The sequence below is a fragment of the Megalops cyprinoides genome, chromosome 11 (genome assembly GCF_013368585.1).
Source record: "Megalops cyprinoides isolate fMegCyp1 chromosome 11, fMegCyp1.pri, whole genome shotgun sequence".
Classification (NCBI taxonomy): domain Eukaryota; kingdom Metazoa; phylum Chordata; class Actinopteri; order Elopiformes; family Megalopidae; genus Megalops; species Megalops cyprinoides.
Genome location: NC_050593.1, coordinates 24,819,670 through 24,843,734, shown reverse-complemented (window position 1 = coordinate 24,843,734; position 24,065 = coordinate 24,819,670). Strand labels below are relative to the sequence as shown.

The 24,065-nt window shown below is 44.9% G+C and overlaps 1 protein-coding gene across 1 annotated transcript in view; it reads right to left on the bottom strand.

The window, feature by feature from the left end:
• The window catches only part of LOC118785370 (cilia- and flagella-associated protein 47-like), a 65,413-nt gene that overhangs the window by 22,344 nt on the left and 19,004 nt on the right, over window positions 1-24,065 (bottom strand). Inside the window, exons 24-44 of the mRNA XM_036539987.1 lie at window positions 23,718-23,772; window positions 23,190-23,388; window positions 21,018-21,227; window positions 19,547-19,647; window positions 19,111-19,257; window positions 18,119-18,338; window positions 17,665-17,877; window positions 15,775-15,856; window positions 15,488-15,598; window positions 14,957-15,146; window positions 12,568-12,668; window positions 12,270-12,386; window positions 11,977-12,111; window positions 10,684-10,796; window positions 10,405-10,555; window positions 10,134-10,222; window positions 8,588-8,707; window positions 5,211-5,296; window positions 4,970-5,112; window positions 4,693-4,798; window positions 3,992-4,218 (exon numbers count right to left, since the gene is read on the bottom strand). Coding sequence (XP_036395880.1) covers window positions 3,992-4,218; window positions 4,693-4,798; window positions 4,970-5,112; window positions 5,211-5,296; window positions 8,588-8,707; window positions 10,134-10,222; window positions 10,405-10,555; window positions 10,684-10,796; window positions 11,977-12,111; window positions 12,270-12,386; window positions 12,568-12,668; window positions 14,957-15,146; window positions 15,488-15,598; window positions 15,775-15,856; window positions 17,665-17,877; window positions 18,119-18,338; window positions 19,111-19,257; window positions 19,547-19,647; window positions 21,018-21,227; window positions 23,190-23,388; window positions 23,718-23,772 — 2,916 coding nt within the window. The remainder of the gene's footprint in view (window positions 1-3,991; window positions 4,219-4,692; window positions 4,799-4,969; window positions 5,113-5,210; window positions 5,297-8,587; window positions 8,708-10,133; window positions 10,223-10,404; window positions 10,556-10,683; window positions 10,797-11,976; window positions 12,112-12,269; window positions 12,387-12,567; window positions 12,669-14,956; window positions 15,147-15,487; window positions 15,599-15,774; window positions 15,857-17,664; window positions 17,878-18,118; window positions 18,339-19,110; window positions 19,258-19,546; window positions 19,648-21,017; window positions 21,228-23,189; window positions 23,389-23,717; window positions 23,773-24,065) is intronic.

Sequence of the window (24,065 nt, the reverse complement as noted above, 5' to 3'; positions counted from 1 at the left end):
ATATGCATTAATATTCAAGATTGGCCGCCTTCTATCTTTATTATTATCAGTATTTCTTTATTCAAACAAATTTGTTCTGAACATGAAGCTTTCTACTTGGTGTGCCCCAATTCTCCTCTCTTACACTGATATTAATATGATTATTTTTCATTGTATAATTTGTATAATATTGAACAAATATTATACAAATTATACAAATACAAATATTAATAGAAACCCATGTATGTAATGTCATATTTAACACCAGACTGCATCTAAGTATGGAGTTACAACATGTCTTACTGTAAATATCACAAGAGCCTTCTGCATTTAATGTAAGTCTCATATTAATTTCACACATATTTCGCTCCCCTACAAAAACTAAATACAGTGTCTGAGACTGGGGCGAAATGTAATATTCTCCAATAACAAGGACAAAGGTGTATCAGATTGTCATGGGCATATAGATTACCAAAATGACTTTGGGCAAAAATACAGCTATAATAATTTAATCTGATTTCCACAAAATCAATCACACCAAAACACAGCTGAGTGAAATATTAAAAATGTTTTAGGCCATGTTTCGGGGTGCTCATTCTCTGATAAGCTCTATTATTCTGTATTGTCGAAACGGCAAGTCAATATGGTCAACAGGAAAATGGAGGTGATATAAGATTCATATTTTTGAGGAAAATTCTGCAAGTATAAATGACTCAACCTTACTGTATATCACAATGACTTATTCAATAACTGCTTGGAACAGAGAAAGTACTTGTATAGTAAATTATGGTGAGTAACACTAGAGTCTCTTTCAGGGAAGTTTAGAGGTTTGAATCCAACACACAAGCAAGCAATCCTCAGTGCTAAAAAACCCTTAAAATGCTTTGATCAAATCTAACAGCATGAATGAATAATATGTAAAATATACATTAATCCTTGGTGAATTTGGACTCCCTGAACTCCCATCAGAGTGTAAAATGGACTTGACTGCGTTTGCAGTCTGCGTTTGTAAAATTCAAGGTCAGACCTTCCGTCCCATAATTTCAGGGATATGGGTGTGGTTTCAGCAATATAGAATCAAGGTCAACTATGCAGATTTTTTAATCATAGCAGAAGTATGACGAGTCGCCTCACTTTTCATTTCCTGGCAGCCATATGAAACTCCTGGATGTCACAGTTTTTCATATAGTACAGATTTATTCAGCATAACAGGGTCATTGGATAAGAGGTGTTTTAAAAAACGTGGCAGAGGTATCACATTCTGAAGAACTTTCGGCTTGCTAGAGGTCATTCTGATGCCTTAACAAATGCAGTTTGGATGACATAAGTAATGTATTCATTGCCCGAAGGTTTTTAAAGCTTTTCATCTAGAGGTGCTGTACATAAACAATTACTTTGGATTACAAGGCTATATCAATTTGTTTATTTGAAAATAAATTTTGCCAGACATCAGAACTTGAGGCTTCTCTCAAAGACTGTTCAATGCTAGCCTAAGCCAAGGATGTTCCTTCACTCCTCAGTTCCCAGGTTCCCTTTCCTCATGCCAGCACTAATAGGGAATAAACAATTGTTAGCTAAAGCACAATCTTGACTGAAATACCATTCTGATGCACAGTATGACATAAGCTATATCCTACACAGTTGTGCAATTTAGGAAAGAAATCAAGCACCTTAACACTGGATGAAAATCTATCACGCGAAATTCATGAATAAACTAAGTACAATTTATGCAAGTAAATGCAGTTCTCTTTCTCTGAAAAAATGATTGTACTTAAAAGTGCCCTTCATTTTCAACATTTCTCTTCTTTTTGTGGCTTTAGTTTATTCATGGCCTTTAACTTTTAAACGGACAGAAAATCCTTTGTTGACCTGAGGCTGGTTTTTAAAAGAATGAATTACAGTACCCAAAAACATTGCCTAAAACATTAGTCACGTGCCCATGACGTGTGCGACGTGCAGCGGTGTGTGTTTCATTGCATTAAGAGAGACCCTATGCTGAACATTTTTATATTACCAAAAGTTGAAACAAAAGGTTGATCTTAGCACCACCTCAAAGCCCTAATTTGAAATCAGCCTCAATGGGGAGATGAGTCTTTCGTGTTTTTTTTTTTTTTTTTTACAGACAAGGCAATTAAAAGTGAATTAGTTAAATATGCTTATGATACCACACGAGGGGAGTAGCAAGTAGTTTGTTAATAAAGTACAAGAAGGTTTGAATAAGAGTGCTAGTCTGTGCTATTCCCCTTTAAAAAATACAGACGTCCGAGAAAGGTTCAGAGATCAACAACAAGACCAGTTACAGTTCTTAAAGAGAACCTGTGACGAATGACTTAATACTCTTTCTCTCTTTAGTAGCGGTAAGGAAGCTGAGGAAGGAAGTGACATCAATTTTTGAACATTAAAAGAGACTAAAAAGGTGGATTGCAAAGGCTACTTTCCATGAAGGTATATGAACAGAATGAGAGGAAGTAAATAAACTGACATTCCGAACACTCAACAGAAGTAAGTTCATTATGGATATGGCTACCACTCCATGTACTAAACAAGTCAACGGCCTATTATAAAAGCATGGCTCAAAAATTGATGGCTAATTACTAAACAAATTCTGTGCAGTGGAGCTTTCTGAAATGGTTGCAGCTTGTCAAACACAATCAATCATCTTTTTATCATCATCACAGTTTGATTCAAGTGATGAAAGCATTAGTGAAAGTGCTACTAATTAGTCAATTATCCTCTTATAATATCCTACTGAGTTATCCTCATCATTGTCTGGAAGATAATCCATGGTGGAATGCATGTTAGGTGCATATCCAGTTTACCCCACCCACTTGCAGCTTCACATTGCCAAGTGCAGGTACTTGTGCTAATATTATGTAGCACAGTACAAATACAATTACCAGTTCATTTGCTTCATCTGCTCACCCTTAATTTCACACTTGAGAGTTCTTCTTTATAAAGGGTATCGCATGGGATAACTTGTCAGGATTTGTAGTGGAGTCACAGGCTCTGCATTCCTTTAAAATTCTGCACCCTCGATCAGAGAAACACCATCTGCCACCTGGTATAATCAGGCCACCAGAGCAATTTAAATAATTAAGAGGCCCTCAGCGAAATGTGACAAATGCATTGCCATATAAGAAGCAACATGGCAATTATTCAATGCAGCGTTAGCAAACTGTTAAGCAATAAAAAGACTGTCAAACACAAGATTTCAGCTCTCGGTCAGCGCTCAACAAGTTATTAGCTCAGGCATTCATGTTCTTTGCTGTTGCGCTTCGATCCACCTAAACCCACTAAGAAGCTACAAGTTTACAAGCATGACTTTTAAAAAATCTTTTAAGCTGACAACATTTTGCTGTAAATTAATTCAATTCAGCCACAAAAAGAAGAGGAATGTTGAAAATGAAGGTCATTTTTAAGAACAATCATTTTTTTAGAGAAAGAGAACTGACGGGAAGCTTATCTGCAAAGCAGCATCTATTTTTCAGAGCAAACGAAGATCAAGAGAAAGGGAAAGCTATGAAGTGGCTGGTTTAACAGTACAGCATGAAAAACCTGTCTCTGAATGCGATTCTTATAAAAGAACATTGCAAAAAAAAAGGGTGACCAGAGAAGAAGCAGGAATCTTGCTGTGCTGAGAACTCAGTTTTATATTTTAAGGCAGGTAATAGGGACTTGATGAAGATTTCTGTGTCGCCAAGGTGGTGTGTCTCCCCAGAGCCCTTGTGAGACATGAATCTGTCTGTCTACAGTTTTGATTTAGAGTTTACCTTGTGAGACGTTGCAAGAGGTGACAGCAGATGGCACTCCAGTGATGACAAATGAACAAAATAGCATCCTTAATTTGCTTAACTTTAATTTGTTGTCACTGTTGGCTCAACGGTTGGTGTCTAATGTCAGTGTCACAAATTGCTAGATCCTGAGGGTGAAAGGCACTGATAATTCACTGCTGACACGCGTGACTGTGTGTCTGTGTATGCCTGCGTTCCTCTGCGGGTGTGTATGTGCCCACCTGAGCGGCGGTCAGCCCCGCCGCGGCCACGCCCGCCCTGACCGTGCTGCTGTCCAGCGTTCCCGTCGCCCTGCGGCGCTCCAGCTCCAGCGGAGACATGCCCCGCCGCGCCACGGCGGCCAGCGCGCGCTCCCACGCCGCGTTCACCAGGGGCACGAGCAGCGCCTCACACAGGCTCCCGCTCGTGCCGCACTTAAAGCAGAGGGCCGGCTTCTGGCTGCCGCTCCCTGCAACACAGCCGCGGAGCACCGTTTAATCCACATTCAGCTCCGGCTGAACTCTGACCCCCTCCGCCGCTCGCAGAGGAAAACAGCATAATCCACATTCAGCTCTATCGGAGCCTGAACCACCGCCGCACATAGAGGGAGACGGCATAATCCACGTTTAGATGTAATCCCTCTCTCCGGGCTGGCAGTTCACCTCATCACAATGGAGAACTAAACACACCCCAGTGTCACCAAGGGAGGCACACACACACACATCACAATTCAGACATAATCACACTAAGCTCTTAAGGCTCCAGATGTTTCTTGGCTATGCTTGATAGAAACTTGAATTGAACTGCACTTTTGAGGCAATTTACTGGCGTGTCGTTCTATCTGTGCGCATGTGTGTGAATGTGTAGATATGTGTGTGTGTGTGAGTGTGTGTGTGTGTGTGTGTGTGTGTATGTGTTGTGAGTGTGTGTCATGGGGACTCACCAGTGGCAGTGCTGCTGATCCACACATTAGGACTGGCCTCTGCATCCAGTGGGGTGGGCAGGGGCAGGTCTGCAGTTCCCTCAACCAAATAGACCATATCCCCCACCTGTGCACACACACACACATGCAAACACACACACACACACACACACATACTGAATGCCTGTACACCTTATCATCCACCTGTACACATACACACACAAATACAGAACACCTTCGCACCATATTCCTGTACACACACCTGAACACACATACAAACACACACACACACACAAACCTGGTTGTTGACCAGCAGGATGCAGCAGTATCTCTTGCCCGGCTGAAAGGGTAGGTATTGAATTTCCAGGAGGTCCTGTCCTCCTGCTTTCAGCCACACACTCTTCAGGGGACTGAAAAACTCATTAATGGCCCCATCACCCCCTGCGACAAACCACGTATTGCATAACATATGATCATATCATATAACATATGATACGTTACTGTACGTAATCAGTGTGTGTGTGTGTGTGTGTACTCACCTTGGTCAGAGGGCAGGCCTTGCTTGTTTTCTCCATCGCCTTTGTTGCTCTCCCTATTCTCCGTCCTCACATTCAGCCAACTGGAACTGTTTGGAGGATGCAGGTGCGAGACGTGAGGATCCGACCCAGAGGGACACAGATACAGAGACAAGAGCAGGTGTGCCTCAGAGAGGAATACAGGTGTGCATCAGAGGAATATAGGTATGACCTGGAGAGGAATACAGGTATGACCTGGAGAGGAATACAGGTATGACCTGGAGAGGAATATAGGTATGACCTGGAGAGGAATATAGGTATGCCTAAAACACAGAGATGACTACAGATGTGACCCAGTGTTTGCTTTTTACAAATTAGGAAAAATGTGTTAAATGTTGCTGGTATGTAACAGTGTAGCTTTCATCTTGTTAAACAATAGTTCTTTAGCTCTGTGAGCAATGGACCGAGAACTAACTATTCGAGCTGTTTGTACAAAGATTATTATTATTTGTAGTTCAGTTTTTATTATGGCAGGGTGATATTTCATTCCCTACAATGTTTATTTATATTCACATTTCGTCTGTATGTATATCTTGATTATTGCAGTGATCATTGCGGTGTGACGATGGTGCTACCAGTGCACATAGGTACACAGGAAGTTACCTCAGGGGGCAGGAGAGTGTGTGAATATTGATTTCATTTCATTTCTGTTCAACCAAATGCTTCTCAACACAAGGGTTTTGTGGCTTCAGCTGCAAAACTGCACTGACAGATTGTTAAGCTGTCTCTTTTATGTTATCTGACTGTGGCAATCGTGGAAAGCAACATGGTACAGTGGTAAGGAACAGGGCTAAAATTTGATTCCAGTTTGTTCCCCCAGTGGGGCACTACTGTTCTACCCTTTGGGTAGGTACTTAACCCTACTGCCTTAGTGAATACCTAGCTGTATGAGTGGATAGCACGTAAGCTATGTAAGTTGCTCTGGATAATAGTGTCTGCTACGACACTGAAATGTAATAGCTACCCTATGCTATCTCATGGGACCTGCATGCTGTTCATCTGTCTATAAAGATGTATTACTCTGTCATCAAGCACATCGCCAGCATATACATCTAAGCAAAGGCAGCTTTCACCCACACAGTAAACAAATTACACAAAGAATCCTTCTGCGGTAATATTTCACGTTAATTTCTCCCATTCTTCCAAACTGTATAATAATGCAATTACAATGGGCCGATGCTTTTTCTTTTGGGCTGAGGCTATTAGCATTGCAGTGCTTCCGTGTGATCGGCACTCAGGGGAGATCAGATTCCCTTATGCAGGGATACAGCACTTCATTAAGTGCTTCTTCCAGGCTGATGAATTCCCCGCTTGTTCCCCGCTGCATTAAGGAATATCTCCTCAGGGCGCATGTCTTCCCTGCAGAGAACACCCCCCCACACACACACACACTCACATACACACACACACACACACACACACACACACACACGTGTCTCACTGACACCTTCCTGTTAAGTGAGAGAGTGCTGTCCCCCCCTCATAGAGACCCCCCTCCCTGTACTCATGGAGGTGCTGATTTTCAGTTCCAAGGCCCCTTTCAAACTGCAGTAAAAGCCACATTTCTGCCAGCTCTGACACACTGCTGAGGCTGCCTTCCTTTTAGCATGAAAGGTGTCCACCTGTAGTCTAGCCAGCATTCATGAATACCACAATAACCCAGAGATGGATTATTGCTGGCTCACAGCCAGTGATGCAGTGTGAATGGATCTGGTAAATTGTCCTTGCTTGCATGCATGCACAGGGGTGTAAAACAATGCCAGTCAACTTTGGCAATCACAGAGCTGAGAGGTTTCCTGTAACTCCTAAGCAACCTATGTTTGCTACTTTTTGTTTAAAACACAATTCAGGCTTCAAACAGCATCATACTCCTTCATAACCATTTCACAAGGGACCTATGAATTCCCCCGTACTTATATCAACTGTGGTGCAAAAACAAAAAAAATCAGTGTGCCAAACATCACATTTGGTTATGAAAGGAAATACAATGTACAAAATACAAAGTATGAACCTCTTGGGCTTAAAAGATAGCAGGCAAAAGTGGAATTTTGTGTTTATTGTAAGTACGTGATCACATTCATTTATCTGTTTTGTTCCTTTACAGCTATCTAGAATTTTGTTCAGAAATACTCACAAATAGGCTCATGTTCAAATACTGAATAAATTACGTCAAGAGCCGACAGACACTTTGAACGCATACCATCAAGTAGGTGCATAAGAGTAAAAAAGCAACAAAAACATAAAAATCAGCTTTACAATTGTAAAAATAAAACCTAAGGTGGCTTTTTCTAGTGCATAGTGCAATGTGAATGGTACCATATCAGCAATTTGGTGGTGTTTTAGTGACATGCAATGGCATGTTTAGAGGTATGAGTACAGTGACAAAAGAGCAGAGCCAGCTTTTTAACGCTAAAACATTGCTGACATGTTTGATGTCCTTTGATGGGAAGAGGCAAATGAAAAACATATGGAACTGTGCTTGCTGCTGTAATTGAAATAACACCACAAAAAGATTTGACACTTTCAGTTACTCCTCAAACATTAACTATGAAAGTTAATAAATAATCTGTTCACTTTGTTCTACAGATGGTTAGCAAATAACCAAATATCAAACGGTTGATTTTACATTTCTGCATTAAGATTCATTAGTCCTAAAATCCAATTAAGAAAAAAAAACATTCAAATGGCTAGCTTTCAACTTCTTTTGAAGATTTGGTTTTTATCATAAAAGCAACACAACTGTAATAATTAAATGCAAGGAAAGAGCCTATTTCTTTTCACTGTCCTACAGAGTACCAAAGTAGAATCTCCAGAGAATGGCCATATTTTGCTTTCTGAAGATTAAAGACAGTTCTTCAGAAGAACATAGTGTTGGGCCTATTCCACAGCAGGTACACATCTTCTGTGGACCCCGCCCTCTTATGTTACAGCTCCCTCCCTGCTGATCTCCTTGCCGACGCCATCTGACCATTCCAACTCTGCTGCCCACCTGGCCTTCCCCAACCCCACCTGCTCCTGGGTCATCCCTCTCCCCCCTCCCTAAACTGGTGACCATCTGCAGCACAAATCTATTTAAAACGCCAGGTACCAGGTTCTCAACTTTTCCCCTTTATGCCCCTTTATATAGTCCTGTTGCCAATTAGGTTTGTCTCACGTCAACAAACTCCGCACTCCTTCATGTGCAAGATGAATGCAATCCTCCACACAAACCCACAACACTGCTCTGTGATATACAGACTCACGCACGCAGTGATCCTACCTGGAGGAGAGAGATGGTGCATGCCTGTGAGAGCGTTTCACTACAGCAGAGTCTCTGGTACTGTTTCTGGCTCTGGCCTTACCTGTCTCCGCAGTGCTGCTTCTGGGTACTCGCTGAGGTGATCCGCTGGATCAGGTCCTCCAGACGATGTTCTCTATCAGATGCCTGGACCAGGCTGTCTTTGGACTCCAGAAGAATCACTCTGGGAAGAAAAGAGAGCGACCGTGAGCAACAGGGGCTGGGCAGGGAAGGCTCACTCTCTCATTCTCTTGCCGTCTCACCCATTCACTCACGTCTTTAATCCCTCACAGATTTTTCACTCTTTCACTTGCGGTTATTTAATCCTTCATAGACATATCAGTCACTCATTAACTCACTTGCAGGCACACTCACTCCTTGATTAAACTCACTCACTCTCAGATCTCTCCCTCAGTAACGAGGACAGACCGCAGAACAGCTCCTGCCTCTACTGTACGCCCCAGGACACGGGACTGCGCAGCCAGAAGACGGGCGGAAGGGGAGCCGCAGGCGAGGAAGCCGCTCGCGTGCAGAACAAAACCGCAGCTGTGCCTCGTTACCTCACCGCACAGCTGTGGATTATTCCTGAGGTGGCTGGCAGCTGCAGGCAGAGAGGACCACTTTCCCTGCACGAGCGTGCACCGCTCTGCATAGCTTCTCTAGTTCACCTTTGTCCTCACAGACTCGCAGAAAGAGCCAGCTGGTCCACGCCTTTGGTCTCTGCAGCTCCTGCCACAAGCCATACACGAGCCACAGACCAATTTCAAGCCCCACTCCTAATTAACAGTGGCTTTTCGTTCAAGAGGAGTGCTTTAACACTAGAAGCGCCGTGCTGGTCTGACCCACTTACACCTAGAAGCGCCGAGCGGCGGTCATCTGACCGCAGCGACCAAAAAAAAAATTTAATTCTCTGCACTCGATCAAATTCCACGACCCTCCTTTCATGACTTTTCCTAGCTTTGTGCGTGTTATCACCTAGCATCTTCGAATTTTCAAAATCACACCGGCACAAGCTAGTTTAAAGCTATTTTGCTCCTATTTGTGCGAAACTACTGCCAGCCTCGAGTTCGGCCATGTTGTTTCCTGCCAGAGGGCTCTGTGAAAGCTTATTTTACACACAGCGACTGATATCAAACATGTATGTCAACTGCAGCTCTCTTGACTCGCCATCTTCCCTCTCAGCAATACGAGACACAGCCACCACAGGGCCACACCAGCCTGTTCCAGACTCCCACTGATGGACTCAGTCGGGTTATACTCAACCATTTAGTGTCAGTGTTCCTATGGAAGCCAGTGTGCAACAGTGAGCTACAATAAGCAGTATTAGTGTGCTGATATTGGCTGCTTTAGTGCACTGGTATTGACAGTGTTTGTATGCTGATGCTGGCAGTGTCAGTGCGCTGATATTGGAAGCATCAGTGTGCTGATATTGGCAGTATTAGTGCACTGATATTGGCAGGTTCAGAGTGCTGATTTCGGCAGTGTTAGTGTGCTGATATCAGCAGTGTCAGCGTGCTGAGTTAGGCTGTGTCAATGTGTGGGCCCTGTCTGAATCTGGATGTCTTCCACCCAGCAGAAAATGTCAGGGGGGTTTAAGAGGAAATGCTTACCCGAATCTGGCATCTTTACTGAAAGCATTGATCATTTTCAGCTTGATCTCCGTTTGCTGGTAACAGGGAGATCTGCATTTCGCAACCCCCTGGGGAAAGAGAGAGAGAAAGAGAGAAGAAGGTTGAGCGCAAGAGAGGGACGAAGAAGAAGGGGGGAGGAATGAAGAAAGGAAGAGAGAAGGAATGGCATTTACTCCACGCAGCTCTGCTGTCTGAGAGATAGCGAGTAAGAAGGGAGAGATGGGAGACACACTACAACACTCTGACTTACACTGGGGCTGATGCGGGTGACCTGTGAGCGCAACGAGAAGGCCAGCGTGGCACCCAAAGGTCCAGCAGACGCCCGGCATGTGAACAGAAGGACCGCCTCCATCGGCCTGAGGAAAGGGCTGGAGAAATGCACTTGCACCTCCACACTCCCCCTGAGAGAGAGAGAGAGAGAGAGAGTCAGTGAGTATGGGCATCTGTGCGTGTGCGTGAGTGTGCACGTGAGCGTGTGAGGGCATGTGTGCGTGTGTTTGGCACTGGAGCATCTGTGTGTAAGACATACTTCGGAGGGATGATGACTGTGGAGCCATCAGGTAAGGAGAAATGGGATGCTTCCTTCCCCAGGATGGACGCATGATACACCAGTGGTCTGGAGGAGGAATTCTTCAGCCGCACCTGCAAGACAAGCACAAGCGCAGCTTTCAGAGCAGGTGATAAAAGGATTAAACTGCAAAGAGGTGTGTGTCCTGCTTCTCCAGACACATTTTCATTTATATTTAGGGGATCTGTTGTTGCTGTGGTTCTTTTAGTTTAGCTGTTCAAAGCACACACTTTTAGCAGCTTGGTTTGACAGGGATGTAATCCACCAGGTTACAGGTGTGGAGTCCAACAGAAATAACCATACTGAATACCTGAATATTTAAAAATATTTATTTCTCTAACATCTAAACTCATTTAAGCACAGACGAATTATATACAGCTCGATAAAACCACACAATAACTGGCCAAACCTGGACCATTTTCAGCTTTCCTCCTTATCTTTCTCTTGTCTTCCTGCTTCCTCTTGTTTCATCTTTATTTTCCTGTTCTTTAAATCATCAAACAATCCTCCGCTACTCATAATAACATCTCTCATCATTGGTCTGTCATGTATACACGGCCTACAGTTCATTGTATTTAGCCTGTAGCAACACCTGTCGACACCAAGAGCAATGTTGGTAGTATTATAGATGCAACTACCTGCTGATATAACTAAGACCGCAATATGGCCTTGAGTATGGCTCCCTTAATAACAACTGGTGTTCGTTCTGTCGGAATGGTTATATTTAAACAACATAAATGTGTGCATATAGTAGAAAGCTCTGCTTGGTGAAGGACACAGCTGCACTGGCAGCCCTCTGTTCGCTCTTTCCACTTAATTGATTTTGTCATAGATTTAACCTGACAGGGGCAATGGCACATAAGGTAAAGCTGGTTCACGGCAATGCTTCTTCAATGTCTAAATATCTGATAAAATTGCCTTCTGTGCACAGAAACATCAGGGTACACACATGTACAATTCACATGCTCTGCATGCCGCTATAGATTGTATAAATAACCCTGCCACTCAAAGCATTGCTGTCAATATGTTGCCAAATTAGACATAACAACTTAGGCCCCACACCCTCTAGAAGCACATTATTTGAAGGAAATGCTACCCAGTGCTTCTTCTGTTCTTTCATGTCACTTGACCCATATCTACCTTTCAACCATACGTCTGTAATTGTGTTTGTGTGTGAGTGTGCATGTGTACATACATATGCATATCTGTTCATAGGGATGAGTGCATTTGTGGCGGGCACACAGAAGGACCCACCTGTTTGGTGAAAGCGCAGTGCAGGCTGCCTGACAGTGTCAGTGTCTTCTTGGGCAGGTACTGAGGCAGACGCTCGAACAGGTGCAAACATAACATCAGAAGCTGAACTGGGTTTGGGTCTGAGAGCTCTGTGGCCTGCAGAACAAACAGCAAGCTCACAGGTGTGTGACTCACACATACAGCATGCTCACAGGTGTGTGACTCACACATACCGCATGCTCACAGGTGTGTGACTCACACATACCGCATGCTCACAGGTGACTCACACATACAGTATCCTTGTGAGTGCATACCTGTATGTGAAAGTCCAGGCGGAGCAGCTGGAGGGCCTGGCTCAGGATGATGTTGTTGTGCAGGTTCTGCTCCAGGCTGCTGGTGCTGGTGTACATCCTCTGGAAGTGAGTTGGGATCTGAGCAAAGGCACAGCTATGTCAGTGTTTGGACACCGCAACTGCACAGACATACACAATGCACAGGCACTCCCACTGCGCACACATTTTCCCTACCGCACACTGGACACACTTTCACTGGACACCAAGAGTCGCCACAAATGGTTCACAACAGAGAGTGAGATGCACAAGAAAAACACACCAAGAAGGGGCAGTATACAGCAAGCACAGCAGCCAGGACCAGTCCATCCACCAGGTCCAGGTCAAAGTTCACAATCCACCTGGCTGACGGGACATCACCTGCTCAAAAATGCAGTTAAATAATGACATTACACTACAATTGCAATGATCTCTTTAAGCATACAAACATGGTAAAAAGAAGATACTCCAAAGATTTAGTTACACTACATATTGATCGGTATGCTGGGTAATAAAATTGTTTAATAAAAAAGTTTCAGATGTAAGCAAATGATTTATAGTTTTTGTTCTGGTTAGAATGATTATTCTCATTCACAAGTTGAACCAGTGTTTTTTTTCTGCCTACTGCCAGTATGGTTAGAACTAAGCAATAACAGAAACTGGGTCACTCCGTGTCGGATGAACTAAAAGCCAGCACATTCCTCCTGACCCCAGCCAATTGAAAGAGATGTCTCTCCTATATTAGAAATGCTTGGTTCTTATCGCCCATGAGTTTGACAAATGCACAAATTTCTCATTTCAAGCTCCCCAACAGCACAGAACTGAAGCTGTACTAGCACCTAATGAATTCAGCAAAAGACCTACTTTCCCGTCTCATCCAGATGCTTCCAGGGAGCTATTTGCATTCCAGGCATCATTTTTAGCTCCTAACTAGAACATTTGAGGGATGAAAATGTGTGTACCCCCCATCTTGAGAAAAGTGGAGTGCATCTCCATAAATTTTAAAAATAGACCTTTGATACAGCACACAGTTTGAGGGAAACCTAAATCCAGACTGACGTAATGGTTCTCCCACTGCTGACCAACCAACAAAGAGAATAGCACTGTTGTGCTTCAGGGATAGGAGCAGTGTATGGTCTCAGGGAGGAGACGTGTTGTGTCTGTGGGAAAGGAGAGAGAGAGGAGAAGGAGCAGTGTTTTGTTTAGGGGGAAAGGAGAGGTGCCTGGTCTGGGGGAGAGCAGCATTGGATTTTGTCTCATCACTCACTGACACTTAAAGCTACCTGTAGTCTGTGTGATTGACAGTTTAGGGTACAAGCAGTTCCGTTCCTGGGTCCAGCCATGCTTATTTCCCATCAGTTCTGAACATGCATTGGCCTATTTCAGCCATATGCACACTGGTCTATTTTAGCCAAAGAAGATTTCAGTTCTTCACCTTGACAAATTAAAATACCTTGGTGCCATTAGGTTCAATTTGTGCTGCACTTCAGTGGGGGGAAGAAGCAGGTGGAGAAGCAATCATTTCACTTTCAAATTGAAATGAGTTGCAGCCAGAACAGCTGATACTGATAGAGTGAGTCACATCCAGAATAGCTGATGCAGACAAAGCCAGCCACATTCAGAGTAGTGGATGCAGACAAAGCTAGTCACATTCAGAGCAGCTGATGCAGACAAAGCTAGTCACATTCAGAACAACTGATGCAGACAAAGCCAGCCACATTCAGAGTAGTGGATACAGACAAAGCTAGTCACATTCAGAGCAGCTGATGCAGACAAAGCTAGTCACATTCAGAACAACTGATGCAGGCAAAGCTAGTCACAATCAGAACAACTGATGCAGACAGAGCGAGCCACATTCAGAGCAGTTGATGCAGACAAAGCCAGCAACATTCCAAGCAGCTAATGCAGACAAAGCTAGTCACATTCCAAGCAGCTGATGCAGACAAAGCTAGTCACATTCCAAGCAGCTGATGCAGACAAGGCTAGTCACATTCAGAGCAGCTGATGCAGACAAGGCTAGTCACATTCCAAGCAGCTGATGCAGACAAAGCCAGCCACATTCAGAGTAGTGGATACAGACAAAGCTAGTCACATTCAGAGCAGCTGATGCAGACAAAGCCAGCAACATTCCAAGCAGCTGATGCAGACAAAGCTAGTCACATTCCAAGCAGCTGATGCAGACAAGGCTAGTCACATTCAGAGCAGCTGATGCAGACAAGGCTAGTCACATTCCAAGCAGCTGATGCAGACAAGGCTAGTCACATTCAGAGCAGCTGATGCAGACAAAGCCAGTCACACTCAGTGGAGCTGATGCAGACAAGGCTAGTCACATCCTGAGAACAGTAGATGCAGACAGAGTGATCCAGAACCACCAGGGCTGATAGGGAAAGAGCAGGCTGTAGCAAAAGAAACTGACACATAGTAAGCATGAAGCCAAACTTCTGATTGTTTTATCCTAATCACATATGACGTCTTATCAAAGGTACCTTAGTATGAATTAAGCTGCACATTGCAACGCATACTCTTACTTCACAAAGCACCTTACTTCAACAGTTATCTGCACCATTTCTCAGAGAAAGCACCCTACCATTACACTACTCCACACTACTCTTCACTGCTCCCTGTAGCCAAGCCCTCAGCTTTACGCAATGAAGCAGACTTCAAAGCCTTACCTTTACTGACGCTGGGGCTCCACACCACAGTCCTCATCTTGTGGAAGTGAAGGTTGAGCCAGGTGAGGAGCTTCCTCTCCCAGGTGGAGTAGATGTTGCTGGACAGGGGGTCAGGGTTGATCTTTGGGATGCGCTCCCAATCCTGAAGACTTCCTAAGCTCTCCTCTGTCACACGGGGAAGCACCAGCACCTGATCATGCACACGCGTACACACACACGCACACACATATGCAATCACACATGCACATACATACACACACACACACACACACACACACACACACATGCACACACATTTCATTTCAGGAATAGAGCAGGCTGACAATGCTGTATGCATGAGTGGATGGAAGTGCCGCTGCTGACACTGCAATTGAGGAACCTTTCCACACAGCTGTGTTGGACTCATCAGAAATGATTAGTGATGAGTACAGGTAAGGCTGGATCATGGGTACTAATAGTGGCGCACAGACCATGATTTGCGGCCTGAGACGGGAGCTGGCACTGATTCAGCCCACGGTGCGGTTCCCTTGCCTTGTAGGTCTGCAGCAGAACATCGGTCCAGGCCCGTTTGCTCAGGGACTCAAAGGCAATGTCATCCAGACTCACTGGACCTGTAACCCAGCTCCCCCGCTGATCCTGAGGCTGAAACACACAGAACCAACAGCACCTTAGTGCAGTTTATCTGCTGAATGTGTGAATGTCTATGAGAATGCACATGTTTTGTGTGATTGTGTTTGTGTGTGCACACATCTGAGAGTGTGTGCGTGCATTTAGACGTGTGTGTTGAGCGATAACAGTGGTGCAGTGAAGCTCCATACCTGCAGGGAGCTCCAGTGGTTGAACTCCTGCTGCTCCAAGAGGTACTCAGGTTTAATATGGGACAGAGAGGCCCCTTGAGCCCTAGAGAACAAAAAGAAACACGGGGTAAGGTGGAGAGAGAAACTCCAGACACATGCATTACTCACAGGAAAATTCACAGGGACCTGTACACTTTCCAGTGTAGAGATGAGACACTGCCTTACCGTGCACCAGCAGCACTTAAATCACCTTTGAATTACACCAATTTATCTTTTCCACAGGCACAGTCCGCCTGGTGTAACTAAAATGAGTATACTCGCTCCAGAGAGCGACCCAAGGTAAAAGCCAAATATTCCACCTGAAAGGTCGGCAAAATTAAGAGATTCTACCAAAGAGAACGCGTTTTTCATACTGATGAAGTTATCCTCATCCTTACTCTAAACCTCATGAAAAAGTAAACCGACTGAAAGTGCGGCGTTTTACTGTGCTCCGCAATACAATGGTGGAGAGCATGCGATGTGAATATTTGAAGTGCTCTGGGTTCAGGGATCAGTCAGCTGTAGAAAACATGTATGTTCGTTTCTGCATTTGGCCGGCTCTGCACATCCAGGCCAGGCTGGGTTCAGTGTTCAGTCATCTGGGAAGAATCACATTGTGGCTGATTCACTGTTGGTTCAGAAATGGTTATGTCCACTAAGTACCTGCAGGAGGTTTTAGTACGTATGTGTCAGTTTCAACCAGTCGGGGACTCCAATTCCATTTTTGGTGAGGAGTGGACACCTGCGAAGGTTTCATCAAATTGGAGACAGGTTTTCACCTTCCGTTTACTCAGATTAGACAGGATTGCCATATTCAACTGTATTCACTATGTCCTTGACTATACCTCCAACTCTCACTGTACACTAACAGCTGATATGGCAGGGACTTAACAGCAGCTTGCAAGTGTTAGCCTAAGTACTAGCCTGCAAGCTACTTCTACTGCTAGCATCAATTAATACTTGGCAAACCACTTAGCTAGAAAGCAAACTAAGTACCTACAAGGCTAGCTAATAACCACTGTCATAGTAAGATAAGCAGCCTCTTTTGCTAGCTAGCCCCTCTTGCTATCTGAAAAAGCAACAGCCATACAGGCTAGGTAGGTGCATTACAACTATGACATATGACCACTGTGCTGATCAGATCCTATCTTGACACAGCCATGGGGCATGCTTGGCTCAGGTTTAGTCAGCTTGCTGCAGGAATGGGACTGGAGGTAGACCTATTCAGCAGGACAGCAGTATCGGTGCAGAATATTTCACACATTAATGTCACTTCGCCCCTTCCTAAATATTTGACGAATGAAATGGATTGGGGTGTCACTCAAGTGCTACTGGGCCAGTGCTGTAGCAATGGAGTCAGTGTTTTAGCTGTAATTTAGGTGTTGCAATATAAAGAGTTGCCTAGCAGATACTCTTCCAGGGCGACTTGCATAGCTTACAATTTTTACACACTATCCATTATCCATGGGTCAACTATCTTGCCCAAGGATTCAACAGCTGCGTCCCTGGCATTAAATCAAACTGGCAGCCTTTGGGTTACAAGCCCTGTTTCTTAGCACTATACCACGAGGTTGTCCTGCTAACAGACATTGTCGTGTTTTCCTTACAAGACAGTCATTGTAACTGCATGGTTGAAGAATGTTCTTCATGTAGAATATATGATCTATAGCTGCAGTACAAATGTGTTCAGCAGTGGGACAAGTGTTCTACCTACAGAACCAGCATATCATTCCGAGTTGTGTTTATGGCAACAGTTCAACAATACCCTGCCTGTGGCACAGGTGTATTACTGCACTGTTAGTGCAGCGTATTACCGATGAAATGTAAGGTGTGTTGTGTGTAACGCAGGTGCGTGGAGGGCTGGTTGATCACCTGAGGAAAGCGAGGAGTGTGGCGTGCTGGCGGTGCAGCTGCTGAACCCGCTGATGGAGGTCGCCGGGCAGGGACTGGCTGCTGCTGACCCCAGGGAGCATCTGGCCACTCAGGTGAAGCAGCATGTCATAGATGGTCTTGGTGTCCTTCCCGTGACTGACGCGGTAGGTGTTCTTCTGTCCTGAGGCCGAGGACTGCGCCTTGCATACCGCTCTGAGAGACAGAGAGATGACGATGATGATGATGATGATGATGATGATGATGATGATGGGTGGGTGGGGGGGGGCGGATGAGTGAGTATATGAGAAGGTATAAGGTGGGCTGGGGGATAGGTAAATCACAGGGTAAGGGTGGGTGGGTGAATGAGCAGGTAATGGGTGAATCGGTCTTTATGAGGACATGCGTGGTAACGGGTGGGTGACCAAATGACTACAGTAAGTGCTGCTGCACTCACCTCCTCAGCGTTTGGGGCAGGGTGATGGGGTTTGGTCCCCGGGGCCAGCCAAACTGGCTGAACCAGTTCTGTACGGCCTGTAAGACAGAGTAGCAAAAGTACCCCTCTTCTGAGTCCTCGTGGGGGAAGGACGGAAGCCCCAGCGCACCCATCCTGTCTGTGAGGTCCCACTGCTCCTTCCTCCTGCTCCCACTCTCACTTCCACTCTCCTCCACATAGTCTGTGAACACACAACAGCCCTCCCTTAACTCTAAAAAATACACAAGTGCAACATTCAGCCTCTTCATTACCTGCAGTGGAGGACACGCCGTTGAAGCAATTAACAAGAATCAGTGCTTTATATTTTTGCAACCACAGACGAGAGAGAGAAAACTACCTTTCATTTTAGTTTCATTATCTTTCATTTTCCATAGAGATGCAACCTCATCTGCTAAAAAATATAGTCACAAAAGCTGATATTTTTTGTTTTTTTTTCAGTTTATTTTATGCTGTCTAAGATAACATGAAGTGATTCATACCATTGTAGACCTGTAATTTTAAGCCTCTCAATGGTAAGAGATAGGAGAGTATGGTAAGAGGTGGTCAAGCTGGAGAGATGAATTTAGATAAGAGCATAGAGGAGTCAGGGTTTGGTCTGGATACAGCACCCCCGTGGCAGGTCATTTACTTAGGAGCCGTCTTGAATCATCTCAATTTACATGCACTTTACAAAACCAAACACATTCCAATTATTTGCCAAATAAGGCTACCCCTCTAGTTACACCCACAAATGCATCTGAGAATGTGAGCAGAACTTAGGGCAAATTCATCAGAAAAAAAATGCATTCCCTCGCAAACTGTAGCGAAGACAACTGTAAATGAACAGCAGAGGATCCATCCTTACTGAGCATTTTATTTGGAATTACTAGGTATACAGCCCCCTAAGGGTATTCTCTGCACGAGTCTGTGCTGGAGTTCCTCTGTCAGCAGGGGAGGGGAAAATTCAGTCTCACCGGAGGGCGTCTCCCCCCTGGTGGAGCTCAGCATGGCGAAGGTGGAGCTGGAGGAGGTGCTGTGAGACAGGGAGCCGTGGGAGGGGCACGGCCGCAGCATCACCTCCCCCGTCAGCTGGGGTCGCTCCGATCCTCCATTCAGATGCCCTGAAAGAAACAGCCTCAAATGATATCTTCAGAGATATAAGAACTATATGCAAACACACACACACGCACACATGTATACACACACACACACACACAAGCAGACAGACACACACACACACACACACACACACACCACTGCTCTTTTTCTTCAGAAACACACACAAAAACATAAATCCATCCTAGCTTGGACACATACACTTCATCACACTCACAAACACATACATGCATGTATGCACGCACCCATGCACACGCACACACACAAGCAACTGATAGACATTTTGGGACGTACCACTTTTGAGAACAATCTGCTGGTCAGAACGGTGCAGAGCCAGATAGGGCCACACAGTCAGCAGGCAATTTTCTGCTGCTGCACACACCTCCACCTGAAACCTGAACACAGAGGCAAGAGACCAGGCGTGACTGTGTCCAAAAAAATACAATGCTGAACAAATAACTCACTAGCCAACACTATGCATCTAGATAACAGCACGCATGTTGCGGCGGTAGAGATGTCTACAATGGACTCCCAAGCAGCCTTGAATGTAAGCCGAGGTTTATGGCCGTGGTTCGATCCCAGCCATGCCATCTGCTGACGATGACTGCGAGACCACAATGGTGACACACACTGGTTTCATTCCACCGGGGACAGAGGTAGATAGGGCTGCCAGGGTTTCCTTCTCGCACCCATAGCACCCAGTGATTTGTCAGGCACCTGCAAGTTGCTTGCATGATTTCAGTGGGGTAGCACCTGTCCTCCAATGAGAATCCACTCCGCCATAGTGCGCTGCCAGACTTGCAGTGCATTGGCTGCATATGAGTGTATCTGAGGACTACAATCAACTTGCTTCAGTGCGTGAGAGTGAATGCAGTGGTTGTCACTGTGAGATGTGACTAATATGCAATTGGCAATTCCAAAAATAAAAGGGGAAAAAGGTGAAATATCTTAACAGAGATCATCTGCGGTGTTCTTAATTTTTCCTTATTAACCATAACAATTAATTCTATTAGCTGGCAAGTTACCGTGACAATTAACTGTCCCACTAGCTAACCTGCGACTACAATATACCATACACTAATAGTTCTAGTCTTTTTCTGTTATTAAGTTGTTTAATGCATATTAATGTACAAGTAACAGATCAAAACATATTTCAGTGCAGTACAAATTACAGTTAGATAGCTGATTTAAAGTTAACCATTACCTTACCAAAATTCACAACAAAAACGCACAAGCACCCTCTTCTTCCCTTACTTTCATCTTCATAATGCAATCTGGTTTGGTTTTCTTTTTTGAAGATATAGCTACAACTAGCTAGATTACAGGATTACTTCCCTGGTGAAGAAATGTGCTATGTTACATGTTGCTAGATAGAGCTAAACTGCAGTTTCAGTTGTAATATCTGGATCTCTAGTTTTGAGATTGTACACATTTATATTGTAGTGACCCAGAAGAAGCAAAGAACTGCTGTAAACCAAAAAAAAACACACATTATCAGCTAGTGAAAGCATAAGCCCTGTCACTGTGCTGCTGTCTGTCAGAGGATGTCAGAGAAACATTAACAGTGCTGGCACCGGTAACTGGGGATAGCAAGAGGGCATGAAGCTATTTATGGCTTCACGCAAAGGCACAGACAACTGCGGGAAGATGGGAAGTCACCCGTTAAGGGAAGCACAGGACGCTTGAACAGACAGCGATCATGTATGACCGCATGGGGAGGCTGCTGGCCCGCACAGCTAGGAGGTCACGTGTAGGAGAGGCATACCTGTTATTGTCTCGATCCAAGAAGGAGACGAGGGAGGCGAGGGAAAGGGGCTGCGAGGAGCGGAAGGTGACGGTGCAGGTGAGGGGCTCGCTGCTCCCTCCAGGCCGGGGGTGGATGACGCCGTCGTGGGGGAGGATCACGGAGAAGGGCTCCACTCGGCTGCCGTCCTCCAGCTCCACCTCCTCCTGCTCCACCCGGAGTGAGGAGGCCCTGGAGAGGAGGTCACAAGGCCCACAGGGGCAGATGTAGGAGGGTTTAATACCCCTGGCACGTCGCACACCATTAGTGAGGCATGGCTTCTGCAGTGGAGGACAGGTTCAGCATGGAACTAGGAGGCCTTGACCACATCTCAAACAGAGAGTAGGAGAGCAGTGACAGCCTGGACATATTAAATGAGGAAAATTGGAATGTATTCGGAGGAGACAGGGAGGAGAATCAGGAGACAGGAGAGCTGGAGGCAGAGAGATGGATGAGAGGACAGAGTTATGAAGAATGGAGGGCTGAACACCTCTCTCTTTCACCCTCTTCTATGCTCTTTTTCCCTTTCTCTCTTTTTCACAATTAATCAGACTGAATGCATTCTCACAGGAGCTACATATACAATAAGAAGAGCTCAGAGCAGAAATAATTGTTTTTCATTTACTGAGTTCATAATGAGTTGAATTTCTAACATACTGGAAAGAACTTTCATACCCCCTTAGTGAGAAATTGAAAAGAGCATTTAATTCACAGAAGGCCCGATTATTAAGCAAGCTACCGTCACAGCAGTATCTGTCTATCTTAAACCATTCCTTCAGAAATAAATTACTCATCCTGGAACCGCCTGAGTGAAGTACGCATCTTCAATATTGTGTTCATAATCATTCCAGAGCCATATACATATTCGCTCTTCAATAATTTACTCATATTTACTGCTGAATACTGTATGTATACACATTCTTCACATTAATACCAGCCTGGCGGCCATTTGGGAAACATTTCTTTCAACCTGAATACAAACTGGAAAACATCTGAGAAAGACCTCTCATTCCTGCAGAGGTCAAAAGCAGTGTAATGTTCCTAAGAGGTGTGAACATGCTGGCCAATGCCCCGCCCATAAAACTGTTGATTGAATGAGTTCTGTTATTCTGCTATTTGGAAACTGACAATTAAGACAGATGATCTTCTAAATATTTAGTTTCAAGTCAGTAGTTTCTTTCGAGTAAATGAAGGTTAATCCAGATGGCAGTGTAGCATAGTAGTAAGGCACACGGCTTATAACCAACAGGTCACTGGTTCCCTGCAGGGGCACTGAATGCTGTACCCACAATTGACTCAATGAATATCCAGCTGTATAAATGGATACCATAAAAAAATTGTAACATATGTAAGTTGCTCTGGATAAGAGCGTCTACTAAATGACAATAATACACTGTAATCCATCAGAAGGGGTTTACATGTATACAGTGCATTTTCTCACTTTACACTGATTACACTGGTTGTTACTCAACCAGCACCAATAAGCAGCACACACCTAGATGATGCCCAGCAGCCATTTTCTATCATAATATTCACCACACACTTGCTGATGTGCAGAGACAAAGGTGTACTGACCAATTAAACTGAGGGGTGAACAGATGGAGCCACGGTGGGATTTCAGCAAGAACACTAGGGCACACCTTAATTTTTTATGACAAAGCTATGGAGGCAGTGGAAGTTTGACAAGGGCAAAAGGGAACGCCTTAATATTTTAAACAGGCCATGGGGGTTGTTAGACTTTTTCCTGTCCACAGGTGTAGAAAAGAAATCCCAAGACCCAGATTCAGCTACAAAGCAATATAGTTATTGTCATTAACCCTCAGTTCTTAGAGGGTCTTGGATACCAAGTCAAGGCCGCGGTTTAACCTCTTATCTGAAAGACAGCTTCTGCTAAAATACAGCATGCCTATAACTGTACTGGAGGATTGGCTTTCCCTTGGTCCTCCTCAGGCCAAGCAACACCACTTCCAGCAGCAACCTCCTCTTCCCTGGAGGTCGAGTGGTCTGATCAGATTAGTAATGCACTATCCTTGATGGGTGAGTATAACCAATTGCCAGAGTCTACCGTTATAATGTAATTACGGGTTCAAAGGAGCATTGCTTCTCAAGCTTCTAGAAGTTCACTCTGATGGGCTCAGCAGTGGTGGCACTAACCTGGTGTATCCACTGGGTAGCAGGGACAGGGTGGCGGTGGCCAGGGTGTCCAGGGGCACAGGCCTGAGGATGACCCGTGCTGGCAGGAAGGTGATGGTGGGCTTGTGAATGCAGGCGCTGAGGAAGAGGAGTCTGTAGGGGTGGGTTGTCTCTTCCCCCAGGAGGACAGGCAGAGTGACATTGAGCTGCCCAGGCAAGGCTGCAGGGAGGACAACACACATTATGCATCACATTAGACACGCTCATGCGCGCATCATACACCATGTTAGACACACTTATGTGCACATCACACACCACATTACACACACGCACAAGGCAGGGGGATGCCTGTGTGTTGAGAATATGAGGTCTGTGTGTAGTTCAGTGTATAATGTGTGTGTGTGTGTGTGTGTGTGTGTGTGTGTGTGTCAGGGGTAAAAATACCTGGAGAAAAGGTAACACTGATGCATACAGGTTGGCCAGGCTGCAGTGCTCCAGTCTGTGGAGAGACAGTGAATATGCCCTCCTTGTTTTCCTCTGCTGATGTACCCCAGCCAAACCTCCAATTCACAGCCTCCTGGGAGACGTTCCTCAGCTCCAGGGTCTGGAGACAACGGGTGAAAGTAAACCACCAAATCAGTGACACCTGCAATTTGTGAGGACTCCAGTAACAGCTGTACCTAAAACTGATCAGATCATTAGTCTGGGATGATCTTCCTCTAGGCTGAGCTGATGTCTCTCTTGACTGGGCTGAGATCACTACAGGCTGTGCTCGTTTCTCTGCATGGTGATGAGTCTTCTACAAGCATTATTGGTATGTCTTTGGACTGCATTAATGATTTCATATGCTAAGTTCTGATTTCTATAGGCTAGGCTAGGCAACTCTGTGCTGCACTG